Source organism: Theropithecus gelada, chromosome 18 (genome assembly GCF_003255815.1).
Source record: "Theropithecus gelada isolate Dixy chromosome 18, Tgel_1.0, whole genome shotgun sequence".
Classification (NCBI taxonomy): domain Eukaryota; kingdom Metazoa; phylum Chordata; class Mammalia; order Primates; family Cercopithecidae; genus Theropithecus; species Theropithecus gelada.
This window is the reverse complement of record NC_037686.1, coordinates 69,138,818-69,157,298: the sequence shown is the minus strand read 5'-3', so window position 1 is coordinate 69,157,298 and position 18,481 is coordinate 69,138,818. Positions and strand designations below refer to the sequence as shown.

At 51.8% G+C, this 18,481-nt stretch overlaps 1 protein-coding gene across 1 annotated transcript in view; it reads left to right on the top strand.

Annotated features, from left to right (window-relative positions):
- ZNF516 (zinc finger protein 516) overlaps window positions 1-18,481 on the top strand; it is a 137,311-nt gene that overhangs the window by 102,938 nt on the left and 15,892 nt on the right. Inside the window, exon 4 of the mRNA XM_025365530.1 lies at window positions 11,565-13,013. Within this exon, the coding sequence (XP_025221315.1) occupies window positions 11,565-13,013 (1,449 nt within the window). The remainder of the gene's footprint in view (window positions 1-11,564; window positions 13,014-18,481) is intronic.

Sequence of the window (18,481 nt, the reverse complement as noted above, 5' to 3'; positions counted from 1 at the left end):
TGGTGGAAATGGGGCTCTTCTTCAGCTGGGTGCTCCGCGGAAGCCAGGGGCGGCATCGTGAGCCGCGGCAGAGAGGACCATGGTGGTGTTTGCCTCGCCATCCCTCTCCCTCTGTGTTTCGTGTTTCCCTGTTCTTGTGGCCTCTCTGCTGTGGGCCTCCCTGCCTGGCCTCCTCCTGCTGGCTCCACCTGTCTCGGTCTGATGGGGTCTCTGGCCTTCGGGACGCGGATGAGATAACAAGCACACAGGTGAGGCTGGGGCCACGGACTGACTGAGAGCTCTGTGTCTGCGGTTTTCCACCTGGCCGCCTGGGCACCTGTGGAAGTTCCTGTTTCTCATTTGGTGTTTTAATACAGGTTCTGTAGGGCTGGTGCGATTGGCCAGGCCACTAGGAGGAGAGTATGTCATGTCTGGGGACCCCTGCCTAGTCACGTGTCCGGGATGGGGTCCTGGCAAGAATAGCCGTGCAGGTTCGCAGGAGGACCTGGCTGCGGGCAAGTCCGCGGCAAAAGAGGGAGCGGTTCGGGTTAGAGGTGGGTTAGGGTTAGGGTGAGAGTTGGATTAGGGTTAGGGTGAGAGTTGGATTAGGGTTAGAGTTGGGTTAGGGTTAGGGTTAGAGTTGGATTAGGGTTAGGGTGAGAGTTGGGTAGGGGTTAGGGTGAGAGTTGGATTAGGGTTAGGGTGAGAGTTGGGTTAGGGTTAGGGTGAGAGTTGGGTTAGGGTTAGGGTGAGAGTTGGGTAGGGGTTAGGGTGAGAGTTGGGTAGGGGATAGGGTGAGAGTTGGATTAGGGTTAGGGTGAGAGTTGGATTAGGGTTAATAGTTAGGGCTAGGGTTAGTGGTTATGGTTAGCAGTTAGATTTAGGGTTATGTTTGGTTCACGCATAGGGTTGAGGGGTTAGGATGGGGATTAGATGTTCATGTTGTTAGGTTAGTGTTAGGTGTATTGCTACGGCTGTGGCTAGGGTTTGCGCTAGGGTTAGGGTTAGGGTTAGGGTTAAGGTTAGTGCTAGGTTTAGGGTTAGAGTTTGGCTCATGCTTACAGTAGTACCCTCCTCTGTCAGTCCCCTCCCCCTCACACCCATTCACCCCACAGCCTGTTTCCTAAAGTGCAGACTCTTCATATCATTTTCTCTTTTCTTTTCAAAACACCGCAGCCCCCTTACTGGTTTCTCTGTGCCATCTCCATCCCTCCTGGATTCCCCTGGTGTCCCCCACCCCGTACCTGCTGTGCCTGGTCTCCTTCCCTGACGGCCCTCCTGGGATCTGGGACCTCCTGCCAGTGTCGCTGTGCCCAATGCTGTGGGGTGTGGGCTGAGTTTGACGCATTTGAAGCTGGCATCAGCTCTCAGTCTGATGGCCTTAGATAAGCTGCTTTGTGCCTCAGGTTTCTTATCTACAAAATGGGACAGTTACCTTCCGTCCCTAGACCTGTTCCGAGGGGCAGGTCATGGATGTGAAGTTCCTGGCATGGTTCCAGGCACCCAGTGAACCTGGGAAGTGTCATGTTTTTATCACACCCCTGCTCGGTGCTTCTGGCTGGGGAATGCAGTGCTCAGGCTGTGTTTGCAAACCCAGCTTCTCCTCTCCAAAGGGTGATGACTGACGTCCACATGGGCCTACTGTGTGCAGGACCCAGATTGCTCTGTGTCCCTTGTTTCCTTGGAGACTTGGAGACTTGTGGGGTGGCACTGGCAGCCAGGCTGCTTGGCCATCGTCCCAAGGCCTGTCTGGTTCTTCCCTGAAGTCCCCTGGTTCTTGGTGAGCTGGGATGCATCCTGGGCACGTCAGTGCTGCTCCCCGGCTTGGGGCTGGCCTCCCTGGGTGACCTGCTCCACCCTGCAACAGGTGTGTGCATTGGGCTGTATCATTAAAGCCACTGGCATAAACCCCGACACAGGTGTGCCATGGGGACTGAGAAACTGCAGTCATGGTTCCTTGTGGATTTCATTACAGACATTCATGGCTCATAATTTTCTGGTAGATTTGCTTGTTCTCGTATCAGAATGACCAGTTTGTGTTCAGTACCCAGCTACCTGGGGTGAGAAATTGGGGAGACAACAGAAAGAGGCCGGTTGTATTAAAAAACCTCAGCGCACACTCAGTGCACAGGCAGCAGGGGTCTGGGTCGTGACCACAGATTCACTCTGAGGGACCCGGCAGGACGTTCTGTGTAGGAGGAAGAGCCCAGGTACTCAAAGGTGTTCATGGTTTCATGCTCGGTATTGCATTTGTGTTTCTGTTTTGTTTTGTGTTTTGTTTTAACCAAGAGTGAGAAGCTCTGAAATTATTGCTATAATAAGCGTGAGCAGGGAGGCACACTGCCTCATGTAATAAAACAGCATGCTGCCCGCGATCGCTCATGACCACAGGTGAGGTCATGGGACCGAGCCGGACTAGCAGCGAGACTCGCACGAAACGGCCTTTTCTCCGGAGTCACCCATCTCGCCCTCAGGTCCCAGGGGTGCTGGCAGTGATGGCTGCCAGTGATGGCTGTGTAAGTGCTCCTCAGAGTGAAACCACTGCTTGCTATTTTTAAAGGTAGAGATTAAGAAATGACAAAATATGTTTTTAGAAAAGCAGTGTGTTTCTACTTTGTACTGCTTAGAAACACCTCTGCAAAAATCAACTAAGTCACAAGGAATTGAATAGAAAATAAAAATGACATTGAAGAGTACATAAGAAATGAATTACTCCTGTCTGGTTAGCAGTTTTTGGGTCGTTTCCATACACAAAACTTAGAACCTTAGAACTGACAGGGGGAGATCATGCTTCCGTGTGTGTGCGGATGGAGGGTCTGTCCCTGCGGAATTCCTGAGAGCTGCCTCCTGCTTTCTGCTTTCTGCCTGCCCCTCTCGGTGGTGAGGGATGCACTCTTTATCTCAGATGAACACTTCTCCCTTGGCCTCCCCTGAAATCTCATTCTCATTGATTTCTGTTTATTTGTCCTATCTTGCCCAGCCCTCCTCAATCTTGGCTGCAATTAGAATCACCCAGAGATTTTTTTTTTTTTTTGAGAATGTGTAGGCCACTCCCTCAGAAGCCTGGACCTTAGGCCAAGTTCTGGCCTTGATTAGTTCTTGCCAGCTGTAGCTCGTGACCTTGACAGATGATTCTCAGATGCCACCTGCAAGGCTGTCCTGGATGAACTGATTTTCCTGTGTCCATTCAGTGCTCACCGAGTGACATCGGGGTTTGCGGCAGCCCAACCCACCAGCCCCCTGTTTTGGGTGGAACAGTCCACATTCTTGCAGTCGTTCTCGTATTACTTGGTTCCCAGAAGCCTCCCGTGGGCCTGTTCTGGACGCGCTCTCTCTTGTTCACTTGATGCTCTTCCATGTATGGTTCAGAGCCCAGGCTGGGCTCCTGCTGCCTAGTGTGGAGAGAGGACCCTTGGCCAGCCCTGTCCTGGACCTTCCATCCCCGGCTGTTGCTGAGGATGCTTCTGTTTGATCTCAACCCTGAGCCGAGTAACTCACACTGAGCCTGTGGTCTCCTGGAAGCTTAGGGTCTTTTCCGTGGCCAGAACTTTTTCTTCTTGCACTTTATCTTTCCTTATGGGATTTCATCTTGTTAGTTTCAAGCCTTTGTTGCATCTCATCGAGAACTTTTGAGTCTCAGTGCTGCTTTGGTCTCCCTCATCTCTGAGTGTCAGCCCTGGTCCAATAAGCTTGTCCAGTTCCCTTTCCCCATCTGGGTTGTCAATGCACATGATGGCGGCTTATGGGAGGGCGGGCACTACAGCAACCTCTGAGACCTCCCTCCTTGTGGATCTGAAACAGGTGAGTTCCCTGACCCCTCGCGGGACTTGCCATTTGCTCATTTGCACTCAAACCCCCTTATAGGAGGGGGAGCAAGCAGATGGGCAGGTGCAGGAGCTGGGTGAGTGCTTTTGGGCACCGGCCCCATGGTAGTGTCTAGACAATTAATGCAGTTTTAGCAGTTGCTATCTGCAGATGGCTAAGTGTTCAACCAGCTCAGTGGAGAATCAGGGTGACAGCCTTTTACACCCTGCCCTCTTGGTACGTGGATCCTCGTCTGGTGTCCAGGAAGAACTGGGTCATACGGGCTTTGAAGGATGGTGAGTGCAGGGATTTCATTGAGTGGTGGAGGTGGTTCTCAGGGGGATGGATGGGGAGCTGGAAAGGAGATGGAGTGGGACGATGATCTTCCCCTAGAATTCAGCTGTCCCACGGCTGACCTCCTCTCTGTCCCCAGCCAAACTCCTCTCGATGTTCAGATGCTCCTTCTCTTCTCTGCTGTGCCGTTCTGCCACTCTGCTAGTCTTCTGGTCTTTTGCTCTTCTGCTCTTGGAGTCTGGGGTTTGGGGTTTCTGGGGGTGCAGGATAGGGAGGCATGGTGGGCCAAAAGGCAACATTTGAGTTCGAAAACAGGAATGCCTGTTCCCATTTCGGGCCACAGGTTTCCAAGCTTCAGGGTGGGGCCTTTGCCAGGGAACTACTCTCTTCTACCCAGTATTTCCCTGTCTCCTGTCCATATCAGATTCAGGAATAGCCATTCCTGGGCAGAGGCATTGGGCCTGCTCCCAGCTGACCTCTGTGCACTGTACCCAGCCATGTTCTCCTTCCTGTCCCCAAGACTGTCAGGGAGAGACCAGGTCCATGCATGCTTCAGCCTCCTACATTACCAGCTTAGTAATCCTCTGAAAAAAGAAAATCACGTTGTATAGTTGATGCGCTTTTGAGTGACTGTTTTTTTTTTTTTTTTTTTTTCTTTTTTCTTGCCAAGTCTGGGATATAATAGATTGAAACGATTTGTATTTTATAAACCTTCCACAGCACACAGAATTGATCTCATTTGCTTCTGCAGCAGGTCAGCGGCAGAGCGTGTGTGGACCTGTGCTGGTGTACCTGCAGGCTGCCTCCCTTTCTGTTCAGTGCCTTCGGTCCTGCCAACGTACAATGTATTGGGAAAGCGAAGTATGTGTGAGGCATCTAAGAATCATCCCGTAGGTTACTAAACCGGCCTAGGTGTGGTGCATGGATGTGCCACGTCTCTACAAAGATTCTTCCTGTTGTGTTATCGTGGTGGGGTGCCTGGAAGAAGTGTGCATGCTGTGCATGTGTCTGACCTGAGCTGATGTGGCTGAAATGAGAGGGGCTGCGGGCTCGTCCCGTGGTGGCCGTGTCCTAGGAACCAAGTCCTCGTGGATGACGGAGGCTTCAGAGGGGCGGGGCACGGTCCTGCCAGGTGGCCGGGGCTCCGGCGATGGGTTCCGGTCTCAGGGCAGCGGGTGTCCGATCAGCCCGTGCCGAGAGATCAGTCCAGTGAGATTCTGGGTTGTTACGGGTTCCTCATGCCCTCGGCAGGTTTTTTCCTGTGGGAAGGATGTGGTAACATAATTGTTAGCTGAAACTGGTTGCTGAAATTGTAGAATAAGATATTTAAGATGTGTGGCTGCATAATGAAAATGACATGTGTGAGTAAAATTGTCAGTCATAGAACTGGAAAATCTTCAGAAGTCAAGCTCTCTTATCCATTAGAAAGGAAATCATTGTGATAAGGTTGAAAAATTTAGAACCAGATAAAAGTCCTCATACAAGTCTCTGTACATGCAGTTGTTCATTAAACGGCCCCTTTCTGGTAGTTCTGATGCCGTTTGTAGGTTGGGAGGTGAGAAGTTTTATTCCCAAGGCTCCTTAGAATTATGGTCGCTGAACTGAATTCGTCTTCTAAAAAAGCATCAACTTTCTTCCCTGTATAATCTTAATATTGTGGAATTTTACCTTTTCTTAACCTTTATAAAAGTAGTGCCATTTCCTCCCCTCCTCCCTCACCTCCCGTCCCCTCTTCCTTGTCAGCCTAAAGTTGAATCACAGATGTCACTGATGAATGTGATGCTTGCAATTACCTGTTCATTCCCTTCTCACTCCCTGTTAATATGCAGGGGAGCCCCCGGTGTTGAGCTCAGGCTGTGCCATGAACTTGACTGCAGACGGGTCCAACAACTGTGTGGAGTGGGGAGCCTGCCTGCAGTCACCCTGTGTGTGCAACAAAGCCCAGCCCAGCAAAGCACCACAGCTCCCAGTCCCCGGGCAGGGCCTCTAACCTTCACTTAGAAACCCAGAGAGAACAGACACCCCTTTCTGTTCACGGAGTTAACTAAATTGTATCTGTTATGGATGGAAATAAATAATGGTTTTTATGAAGCCCAATATAGAGGGGGCAGAAATGGGAAACATCTTCATTTTAAACACTTAAGAAGTTAGGCAAGAAAAGTGTCTTGCCGAGGGAGCGTGGGGGTGCGTTTCAGGAGGAAGCTGGTTTTTGGAAGGGCTGCTTTGAAGGAGTAGCAGCTCAGGAAACAGGCTGGAGGATGTGCTGTCAGTGCACAGGGGGCATGAGGGTCCTGGCGCCGGGGCCGGCGCTGCCTCCTGCAGGTGGACAGCCTGGGAAGGAGAGAGAGGCGACTGCTCCCGTGGGGGTAACAGCTCCCGGGGGTGGGGTGCAGCAGTACCCTAGGCGCAGGGCCTGGTTCTTCAGCATCACCAGAGCCAGGCGCAGACCCAGGCTTGCTGCCCATTGCACCTCCTGGAGTGATAGCCAGCAGCGTGCTCCTGGGGTCCTGTTTATTTTGCAAAGAAGAAAAGAGGCACAAATGTGCACTAAGAACGAAGTGCCTTAAAAACCCATGGAAAACCGAAAACAAGATGAGCAGGCAGCCCCAGAGCAGCCACAAGCGCGGAAGGGGAGAACCTCAGCATGGCTGCGTGGCTGCGTGGCTGCAGACTTCTTTTTGTTATGTATTTTTTACTACAATAATAATAAAAACAATTAAGCGAAAGGGGAGTAACTTTTTATACAAAGTGCCCTCACGGCATGTCTGTGCTTTTGAGGGCAGTTGTGTGTGTTGAAGATGTTGCCTCAGGGACTTCAGACAGTGCCAGTCCGCCACTCCCTGGGCCCCGTGTGCAACTCTTGTCCACGGTGTGCGGAACCAGCCAGGCCAGGGCCAGCTTGGGATGCAGTGGAGTCACCCAAGACCTGCTCCGTATTTGTGTTTCCAAGACACATCAGGAAGGTCCTGCTTAGAAAGGAACCCGGGAGCCCCCGGTGTGTTTGGGCCAAGGGCAGAGCCGCCAGTGTTGCCGTCCGTGGCATGTGCGTGCACACTCAGTCGTGAACCACGTGCGCCTTCCCCAGGGCTGCTCGGACCCGGCTGGCTCCTCCTGGCGCATGCTTCCGTGCACCCAGAGAGCATGAGGTGCATGTTAGAGATCTTGCTCCTTCTGCACAGGGCCGCTGCCAGGCCTTTCTGAGCCAGTACACACCCTTTCTGGTGTGTACCCTCGGCACTGCGGTTAGGGTTAGAGGCAGCCATCTGTGCAAGGCCACGCCGTTCTCAAATCAGCACCGTTCTCTTTCCTTTGTTTAATTCTAATAAAGTGCTCCGTGAGCACTGCCACCAAGGGGCTGTCAGACTGGCAAGGACTGAGGAGCAGAAATGCTTTTTCCTGTAGACCTTCTCCCTTCGTGGCGTGGCAGCCATGGAACCAGGCATTTCCTCAGCCAGGCAGCCAGAGCCCCCTTCCCCAGACCCTTTTCTAGCTGAGTTCTTCCGTTTCAGGATCAGGGCCACTGAAACATCAGAAGCCACCAATGCTGAGTCCCAATTGTGGAGGCGGGGGATGCGTGGGAGCGGTGGAGGAAGGTGTAGGAGCTGTGGAGGTGGGAGTGTGGGGGCTGTGGAGGGGGGTGTGGGGGGGCTGTGGAGTGGGGGAGTGTGGGGGCCATGGAGAAAGGTGTGCGGGCTGTGGTGGGGACGTCGGAGCCGTGGAGGGGGCGTGAGAACCGTGGACGGGGAGGGGTGGGGGCCGTGGAGGGGATGCGGAGGGCCAGGGAAGAAGTAGTGTGGGCCATGGTGGAGGCGTCGGGGCGGTGGAGGAAGGAGCGCGGGCCGTGGTGGGGGCATGGGGGCCGTGGAGGAAGGGGCGCGGGCCGTGGTGGGGGCGTGGGGCCGTGGGGCCGTGGAGGGGGACACAAGTGTGTCTGTGCCTGTTGCCACCTGTGGGGTGCCCTGAGGGGGCCCGTTGGCCAGTGCTGGCGCGTATTTCTCTGGGAGGTTCACCTCGCCTGTGAGGATGGAATGCTGCTGTGCTCCACACGAGAATGGGGAGTGTAGAAAAGGAATAGATGAAGTCAGAATGGCACTCAGGAACCTGGGAACAGCAGATGGGTGTCGTGGTCCCCTTGGGCCGCCTGGGAGGCCCCTTGTCTTAGTTTTGCTTTGACCTGGCTGCAACGAAACCTTGGTGGCAGTAAGGAGACCTTGGCTGTGTTACGTGGCAGCACTTTGCCAGGCCCACTGGATTGGCAGTAGTTTATTCCCGTGATTGGAGGCCCCTGGAGGGTCCTTGTCAACGGCACTGGGTCCAGGAGCCAGGGACGAGGGGCGAAGCTGTCTGTTCTGTGGCTCTGATGACCAATGTGGAGAGCACTTGGGCCTGCACCTCTCTGCACACCAAGGCCTGAGGCCCGATCAGGAGCTGGCTAGAGGCTCTGCTGTTTCAGTGGCCCTGATCCTGTAACTGAAGAAACCTCGGCTAGAAGAGAGTCTGGGGAAGAGGGTCCTGGCTCCCTGGCTGAGAAGGTGCTTGGTTCCTTGTTGCTGAGGATGTTGCACCTCTCCAGTTAGCCACATATTTTCTTCCTTGGAAAGGAAGGAGGTCCTTGGAAAGCTGTTCAGTCTGTCTGCTCATCAGCCGCTTCTGCCAATAGCTTCAGTTTCTCACCCCTGCCCCTCCACTCGTGGTCATGCTTCTCTCCCGCCCTCCTGGGGTGGCTTGGGACTCTGTGCAGGGTCTGTGTGTTCCTGAGGCATTTTGCCATTCACTCCCGACCGGTGACTTCGATCACTTCGGCTAGGCCCTTCACTTTTTTTTTTTTTTTTTGAGACAGAGTCTTGCTGTGTTGCCCAGGCTGGAGTGTGGTGGCGTGATCTCGGCTCACTGCAGCCTCTCCCTCCCGGGTTCAAGTGAATCTCCTGCTTCAGCCTCCCGAGTAGCTGGGATTACAGGCACATGCCATCTTGCTTGGCTAAGTTTTGTGTTTTTAGTAGAGACGAGGTTTTGCCGTGTTGGCCAGGCTGGTCTCGAACTCCTGGCCTCAAGTGATCTGCCCGTCTCAGCTTCCTGAAGTGCTGGGATTATGGGCCTGAGCCAATGTGCCTGGCCAGATTATTCACTTTTAGTTTATTACTCAGTGTCTTGGTCAGAAGTACTGGAAGTTCTGGGTGATGTTTTATGATTGTTTTGGGGAACATTTTGGAAGCCTTGACAGTCGTGCTTTGAAAACCCCACAGAGGTCCAGGGGCAGATTACACAGCCGCATTGTTTCAACTTACAAACTCCACTAGTAGTCTTGAACATGTGTGTTCAGAAATCTTGATTACTGCAGGGAAAACTAGACCTGTCCCTGCCAGATGTTGCTGTTTTTGAGTATTTAGAAATGAGTTGAATGTACCGAGCACCAGTCTGACTTAAACAAAGGCTAACATTTCCTCTTTCATGTACTTAATTCCGAGTAAAGTCCACGTTTTTATCCATGGTGCATCCTAGCGCTGCCCAGTCTCCTTTCTCATACCAGTGTCTGCATATGACAGACTCATATACCTGACTTCATTGATTTATTTGTTATTTTAAAATTTATTTTGTCATCATTATTACTATTATTTTTTAAGACGAAGTCTTGCTCTGTTGCCCAGGCTAGAGTACAGTGGCATGATGTCAACTCACTGCAACTTCTGCCTCCTGGGTTCAAGCAATTCTCCTGCCTCAGCCTCCAGGAGTAGCTGGGACTTCAGGCACACACCACCACACCTGGCTAATTTTTGCATTTTTAGCAGAGATGGGGTTTCACCAAGTTGGCCAGGCTGGTCTTGAACTCCTGACCTCAGGTGACCCACCCACCTCGGTCCCCCATAGTGCTGGGATTGCAGGCATAAGCATCTGTGTCTACCCTGACTTGATTTAAATATTAGCCTTTAGGAGCCGGTAGGAGTTGGACAGATTTTTCTTCCTTGTCTCATCTCCTCATCAGTTCTGCTGATCAGCCCTTACTGCTGACATTTTTGTACATGGACATATCCTTTAACATTGCGTATGAATTGTGCATTAACTGCCCACTAATTGAAAACCAGCCTTTGTTACTGTGTCCCTCAGATCTGGGCAAGTGCCTTCAGTGACAGACGCTGTCTCTCCTTGAGGAGAAGAACCCCTTGGAATAGGTTTGTTACCAGTTTGATGGGATTCCTAAGAGTTATCTCCAAATATATACTTAGAACATTTTAAAGGAACATTCTGAGTTAGCAGATCCCTCCATTCTACTGAATGTTAAAAATCTCTTAAAATCTTATTTGAAAACCAAGAACGTGGGGCCTTGTCATCGTAAGTGGACACCCACTGAGACATGGCTGTAAGAGACTGCAGATGGCGGCTGGGTGGTAAAGAATCTTGTGTTTTGTAGTTCAGAGAGTTTTAAGATATCCAGAAACATTTGTACTCCTGCCCAGTTTTGATGTCTAGATTTAAATAAACCCAAGGCCATAAATGCAAAACATAAAACCCAATTTTTGTTACCCCATGTTGTGTCCACTTGCAGTACTTACAGTCTCTTCTGACTTTGGAAAAGCCTTAAAACCTCCGAGCCCAGCCCACACCTCGGCTGTGTTTCTCCCTGTCACACGCGTTCCTTAGGTAAAGTGGGAGGGTTCTGACCGCACCATCCCTTCCCACCGCAGAGTTCATCCCAGACCGTGGCTCAGACACACACTCCGTCAAGGCCAAGGCTGGACCATTAGGGGTGCAGAGCTTGGGGGCGGAACCCCAGGCTCATTTCTCCTGGGCAGCCCACAGGTGGCGGCATGGAGGTGGAGAGCATGGCCGCCCTTTGCTCATGCGCCTCTGGGGGACCTTGGGGCATCACGGTTTTGGGCTTGAGAACTGGACCTCACAGGAGAGATGCGTAGGGAGGGAGCCCTACGGCTGAGGCGGAAGGTGGTCGGTAGCCTGGTGGTTTCGGAGGCAGACACTGGGGTTCTTTGGACGGAGTAAGCTGTTACCCTAGCCAGCTTCTGTGACTGTGGGCTCCACCTAACTTCTCTGGTTTTCTTACCCTGCAATGAATGATTGTGAAGATTCCACAAGAGCCCTAAATGGAGAGTTCCTTGTTCCTTGAAAGTCATACAAACCTTATACTGCTGTGAACAATTAATTTTTTTCCTGAGTTTTAATATGCCAGTCATCCTCTGTTAACCAGGGACAGCATAGTTACGTGTAACTAGATACACCACTGCTATTGTATTTTTTTCCCTGTGATCTTTCGGGTCATTTAAATTGAGGAAAGAAACCCTGCCTGACTCAGCCTCCTTTTGTTCTTGTCTGGGTGGCTCCTCATGGATTTTATGAGACCCCCCCCCAGACTCAAGGGTGGTTTGTCCTGCTGAAGACAGATGCGCTTGGAATGTGCTGTAGCTGTACATGCCCTGTGTCGTGCTGTGTTCTGATGAGAAATGGTAACTTCCCATTTCATATTTTGCCTCCTCTAGGGGGACAGCCGCGCCACTGCTGCTTTTCCGAAGAGGTGACTTCGACCGAGCTCTCCAATGGAGACCAGAGTCACAAGCTGGGAGATAACGGCTCGGAAAGAGACACCGGCGAGTCCAAGGCGGGGATCGCAGCTTCTGTGTCCATACTTGAAAACAGTAGCAGAGAGACTTCTAGAAGGCAAGAGCAGCACAGATTTTCTACGGACTTAAAAATGCCAGCATTTCACCCCAAGCAGGAGGTGCCCGTTCCTGGTGATGGCGTGGAGTTCCCTTCCAGTACGGGAGCGGAGGGCCAGACGGGTCACCCTGCAGAAAAGCTGTCCGATTTGCACAACAGGGAGCACTCTGGGGGAGGGAAGCGGGCGCTGGCCTCAGACCTCGTGCCGCTGGATTTAAGTGCGAGGTCGACGCGGGATGACCCCAGCAATAAGGAGACAGCCTCCTCCCTGCAGGCGGCTTTAGTCGTTCACCCGTGTCCTTACTGCAGCCACAAGACCTACTACCCCGAGGTCCTGTGGATGCACAAACGCATCTGGCACCGCGTCAGCTGCAACTCCGTGGCTCCCCCGTGGATTCAGCCCAACGGTTACAAAAGCATCAGAAGCAATTTGGTTTTCCTTTCCCGGAGCGGACGCACAGGCCCCCCGCCTGCCCTCGGTGGCAAAGAATGCCAGCCTTTGCTCCTTGCTCGGTTCACCCGCACTCAGGTGCCAGGGGGGGTGCCAGGGCCCAAAAGTGGCTCTTCTCCCCTGGGAGGGGTCACAAAAGCCGCTAGCATGCCTAAGAATAAGGAGAGCCATCCCGGAGGGCCCTGTGCTCTGTGGGCGCCCGGCCCCGACGGGTATCGACAGACCAAACCCTGTCACGGCCAGGAGCCGCATGGCGCGGCCGCACAGGGGCCCCCGGCCAAGCCCAGGCAGGAGGCTAGCTCCAAACCGGTGCCTGCCCCGGGTGGCGGGGGCTTCAGCAGGAGCGCCACCCCCACGCCCACCGTCATCACCCGGGCTGGCGCGCAGCCCTCGGCTAACAGCAAGCCTGTGGAGAAGTTTGGGGTCTCCCCAGCGGGGGCTGGCTTTGCCCCCACAAGTAAGCACAGTGCCCCGGACTCCCTGAAAGCCAAATTCAGCCCTCAGCCTCAGGGTCCACCTCCTGCAAAGGGCGAAGGGGGCGCTCCTCCTCTACCTCCCCGCGAGCCCCCTTCGAAGGCGGCCCAGGAGCTGAGGACTCTGGCCAGCTGTGCTGCAGGGTCCAGGGGCGACGCGGCCTTGCAGGCCCAGCCCGGCGTGGCTGGGGCGCCCCCCATCCTACACTCCATCAAACAGGAGCCGGTGGCCGAGGGGCATGAGAAGCGCCTGGACATCCTCAACATCTTTAAGACGTACATTCCAAAGGACTTCGCGACCCTTTACCAGGGCTGGGGTGTCAGCGGCCCTGGGCTGGAGCACAGAGGTAAGATGTGCGGGCCCCCTCTTCCCCGGGCCCCATGTGACCTCCAGAGCCACCCCTGGAAGGCCAGGGCTGCTGCCCACCTGCCTGCCCATGGCCTCTGAGGACAGAGCCAGCCTGCCCCCTCCCACTGCTGAGCTGAGAGCCACACCCTGGCCCTGGCCCAGGAGCACAGCAGATGGGAACAGCCCTCCCAGGCTCCACCTCTGCCCTGCCGGGGAACGCCTGCCTGGGCTTGGTGGTCCGCTGCGTGCTGGCCCTGGGAGGAGTCGCAAGCCCCGCACGGCTTCCTTCCTGCCGAGAGGACGGTTCCTCCACACGACATTCCGCAGCAGCAGGCAGACGTGATTGCACTTCACGTGCTTGTCATTTTAAACAGAATCCGTAGATGTTCATCGTCCTGTCTCTCCAAAGACAGGAATATTTATTTAGTGTGATTAAGTTTTATTTTTATATATCTATCATTTAAAAAACACCTATTTAGTCCTCTAGTATTAGTAAGCAAAGCCTTGCAGAGGATGGATGTACCATGTAAAGTCTGGAGAATGGGATTTGTGCAAAAATTCCTGAAAAAAATACTTGGAAAGGTTGTCTTCGCTTCTCCCTCTGCCTTCGTATTGCTGTGTCACAGTAACACTGAGAAGGAATTGCCTTCCTCCTGCCTCTCCGGTGCGCGCCCTGCCCTGCATGCGGCACCCTGTTCTGGAACATAAATTGAAGGTCACTCTCACTTAACGTCCAAAACACGAAGAAACCCAAGTTCTGTTAAAAACCAAAACAAAACACAGTCTCAGTTCATTACCTGGGAAGTCCTAACCATGCTTTGTTAGAATTGTTCATTGTGACTGGGTGCGGTGGCTCATGCCTGTAATCCCTGTACTGTGGGAGGCCAAGGTAGGCAGATCATGAGGTCAGGAGTTCAAGACCAGCCTGGCCAACACAGTGAGAGACATTATCTCTAACTAAAAACACAAAAATTAGCTGGGCGTGGTGACAGACACCTGTAATCCCAGCTACTTGGGAGGCAGAGGCAGGAGAATCGCTTGAACCCAGGAAGCGGAGGTTGCAGTGAGTGGAGATCATGCCACTGCACTCTAGCCTGGGTGACAGAGTGAGACTCCATCTCAAAAAATATATATAAATAAATTTAAAAAAAACCATCGTAAGCCTGTGGTTTCTTAAAGTGGTTCTCATTAGAAATGGCCTCTGAGCCAGGGCTGCAAACTCCAGGACTGTCAGGGGCGTGGTTCCGGGTCTGGGAGTTGAGATGTCAGCAGTAAGCCTCCCCAAATCCACCGTGGGACAATGTCCCAGTGGGTGCTGGGGTCACCTGCTGAGCTACTGGCTTAGGCTGAGGTTTCAGAGCCAGCCTAGATCGTGACCTGCCGGGGCCGTCTTGGCATGAGGGATGTCTTGGCATGAGGGATGCTCACCCCAGGTGTTTCCCAGTAGGAGACGTCGCAGGTCTGCTGCCTTCTTAACAGATTTGCCGGCGAAGGCCTTACTCCAGCCGACCTTGTTACATTAGGCCGCTGAGCGCTTGTGAACTTTCTAGGATGAGGCCGAGACCCGGACACCCGAGGGTCTCGTGAGATGTGTTGGGCTGAGGTGTGACTCGGGAGTGGGGGTCCCTGAGGCGGGGTCTTAGATCCTTATCTCTTCTCCCCGCCCGTGTGCTCTGGGTGGATGGTGTAACCTGAGGAGGCCGTCACGGGTGGGAAGTGCGGCGCAGTGCCATGTGGATTGATGGTTTGACTTTTCCCATGTTCAGTTAAAGTGAGTGAGTTCCCTCAGCCTCAGCAGGGTTTCTCAGTCATGTAGATTATTTGCTGCAAAGTGAAAAACAAGTTTGTTGGTGGCCCTTTGACGTGATGCCAGCTCACTTCTGGAGATGTGGGTTTTCTTGGAACCCAAAGCAGAGAAGGCTGAGTGGTGAGGGTTCCGCTGTCTTGGATGCTGGGTGTCCCTGACTGCACCTTGCCCACTCTGTCCTTCCCCTCGTGGCTGCCTCCCAGCAGAGCACGGGGGGTTTGACGCCCGCTTAGTCCACCTGACTCGTAATTTAGTCACGTGCTCACAGCCTGCACACACCCTTAGTTCTAAACCTGCCAGGTTACACCTGGAAAGTGGCATCCCCAGTTTTTAAAAGGCCTCTGAGCTGCCCTGTGGGTGGCATAGTTGCTGTTTCTGAGAAAGTGGAAGTGAGTTTTAAGGTAAGGATTTGAAATTTCGGATGATAGAATTTGAAGTCCAAAATAGGCTGAAGTATTTTCCCTTTTCTTACAGACATCTTTAAAAATAAATGGTTCTAAGGCCTTTTTTTTTTTTTTTTGGAAAGAGAGAGGTTAAATATTTATCTTTCATATGTGAAAAATACTAGTCATAAAGCACGTGGGCTCATCTTGGGTTATTTATTCTTATAATGTACACATCGAGACATAGCGTGAGTCAGCAAATTTATGGTTTCTAAGTCTAGTCTAAATTGGATTTCTTAAGGGAAGTGCTTTCACCTTTTTGGTCTTAAAATACACCTGTTAGTAGGTGCATTATTAGGATCCTGGCTTCCCAGGTATAGAGTACCTGAGGTCAGCCTGTCTAGATACTCGGTCAGCGCACCTGAGAAGTACTGAGCATCTCCAGATGGGACGCCTCCGGTGAGGGGCTCGGCACCTCCTGGGCCCCTAGCTTTGGTGAACTTCCCTTGCCTGCAGGTCTCTGTGTTGAAGCCATCAGAACAAGCTGAGAGCTCTTCTATGTGATAGTCCTTTAAACCTTCAGACACTTGTCTCTTGTCTTTCCTGGACCTAGCATCCCTGCTTTACATCCATCCTCTGCCTGGTCTCCCCCTTCTGTGTTTATCCTCTACCTCGTCCCCACGACCTTCTGTGTCCATCTTCTACCTGGTCTCCAGGACCTTCTGCATCCATCCTCTACCTGGTATCCAGGGCTTTCCCTGTCCATCCTCCACCTGCTTTCCGGGGCCTTCCCATCTATCCTCTGCCTGGTTTCTGGGACCTTCCCCATCCATTCTCTACCGGCTCTCTGGGGCCTTCTGTGTCTATCCTTCTACCTGGTCTGTGGGGCCTTCACGTCCATCCTCTACCTGGTCTCCATGGCCGTCCCTGTCCACTCTCTAGCTGGTCTCCAGGAACTTCACATCCATCCTCTGTCTGGTCTCCCGGACCTTCTTTGTCTATTCTCTTTCTGGTCTCCGGGACCTTCTATGTCCATCCTCTACGTGCTCTCCGAGGCCTTCCCATCCATCCTCTGTCTGGTCTCCGGGACCTTCTGTGTCCATTCTCTACCTGGTCTCCGGGACCTTCACGTCCACTCTCTTCCTGGTCTCTGGGGCCTTCTGTGTCCATCCTTCTACCTGGTCTCTGGGGCCTTCATGTCCATGCTCTACCTGGTCTCCAGGGCCGTCCCTGTCCATTCTCTACCTGGTCTCTAGGGCCTTCACGTCCATCCTCTGTCTGGTCTCCGGGACCTTCCACATTTCCTTTCTCCATACTTGAATGTTTGTTTTTGACGCCCTTAAAGTGTTGCAGCCAGAAGGAAACCCAGCAACTTTGGCGTGGTCAGGTCAGACTATTGGAAAGGTGAACAGAACACTCGTGTTTCCTGTTACAGAGACTCGATTTCTGTTAGTGCAACCCAGGACATCTGTGCAGCCTAGATTTCCTTTTTTGAGTGTTACTGAATACTGGAGTAACTACACTTTCTTAGGACTTTTTTCTTCCACTTGTTTCTGTTCAGCTGTTTATTTTTTGTGGTGTACCTGTAGTTGATTTTTGAGTCATGAGTCTAGAATCTTGTTTCATTCCTCCCTTGGTCAAATTGGTCTTTTTGACGTGTCTTATTATACAAGTGTGTCTGTACGTTCTGGTCTCCTCACCCCATGCGTTTGTTACGTGTCTGCTAGGTGGCTGTTGTCTGCAGATGTAAAGGTCACAACTTCCCTGTGCGTGGTCATTGATTACATCTGTAGATGTAGCATCATTTTGTAGTTTGGGGAAGTAGAAATATGCAGAGGAGAACGGTCTCAGAGAACAGGAAGTCGTCTCGTGTACATGCAGTAGTTGTGGGTGCTAGAAGTGTGATTCTGTGATTTGGCAGTGGACGTGTTCCATTTATACAGAGAATGTTGCTGTTGCAGGATGCCTCTGAGACAGGTTTTATTCAGAAGTTAGGAAACGGGAGTCTCAGAGACTTCCCCGCCCCCCGCATGTGTTCGGGTGATGTTTCTGTAGATAGGGAGAGTCTAAAAACTCTACCCAAACAGTAAGGAAAGAACTATCGCTACCTCCCTTAGGGGTTCCCTGACCATTTAAGAAGAAAAACTCACTGCATTTTCTGTGATCATTGTACAGTGTGACTGCCAAGTCTGTAAACATACAGGAATAGAACATAAATGACTTATTGCTACAACAGTAATAAAATAATACATGATCTGTGTTTTCAGACCTTTTGGCCAGCCTAGATGATCTGATACGATGAACCTTAGAATAAAATTTGAAGCTAATAAAATGAGATAATTCCAGATAAAATAGATGGTATTTCTTATTAGGACTTAAAAAAAGTCATTTATACCAAGGAGGCCTTCATATTATGGTGATGAAAGCTTTATGCTTCCTTGCAGTCTGCTCTCTCTCTGTAGAGTCTTTTTCATGTCCTCTTTCTCTATGGATAGCACAACACACCATAATGACACACAACGTTGCAGGACTGGGTGACCCCCTCTGAAGTTCGCCAGGCCTTTTTCTTTCACTGTTAAGTCCACTTTCCAAACACAACCTGAATTTCTAGGTGAGAACATTTGAGCTGCGTGCTCACTAGGTGGTCTTTGTTCAAATGGAGTTTGTCACCTTTGTGATTAACTCGGAATGTTGGGGTAGCTTGGGCATAATATTGTTGGCCATAAGGGCAAGTGCCCTGTCTTTAAAAAGTAAAGAGAAAGTGATATGGTGAAATGTGTGGGAAAACCATATGTGCGCGTGCACTTGTGAGTGTGTGCGCCTGCGTGAGTGCGTGTGCACGCGTGCTCATGCACCCTTAATTGAAGGAAATAAGCACAGGTGAGCGGGAGGGCTGTCCGTGTTTTCTCTGTTGCTCATTTGGATAGGAAATAGCTACCACAATTACTTGAAAAAAGAATGAGAATGACTTCATTTTTGAAAGTTCTGAATGTTAGATGACATTGCATGTCGTCATCATTAGTCAGTATTCTGTGTAGGTGTGGTCAGATTCCACCTGCAGATGCAGTCTAGATGGTACCTGGGAAAATCCAGACAACCAAAGTATTCAGAAATTTGTTTCATAGGAGCTCCACTGGCTGGTGTTTCTAGTGCAAATGAATGGGGGAACAAAATAGCTTAAAAAATCTCTTTTCTTTCCTTCCTTTCTTTTCTTCCTTCTTTTCTTTCTGCCCTTCTTTCCCTCCCTCCCTGTCCCCTCCACTCCCTTCCCCTCCC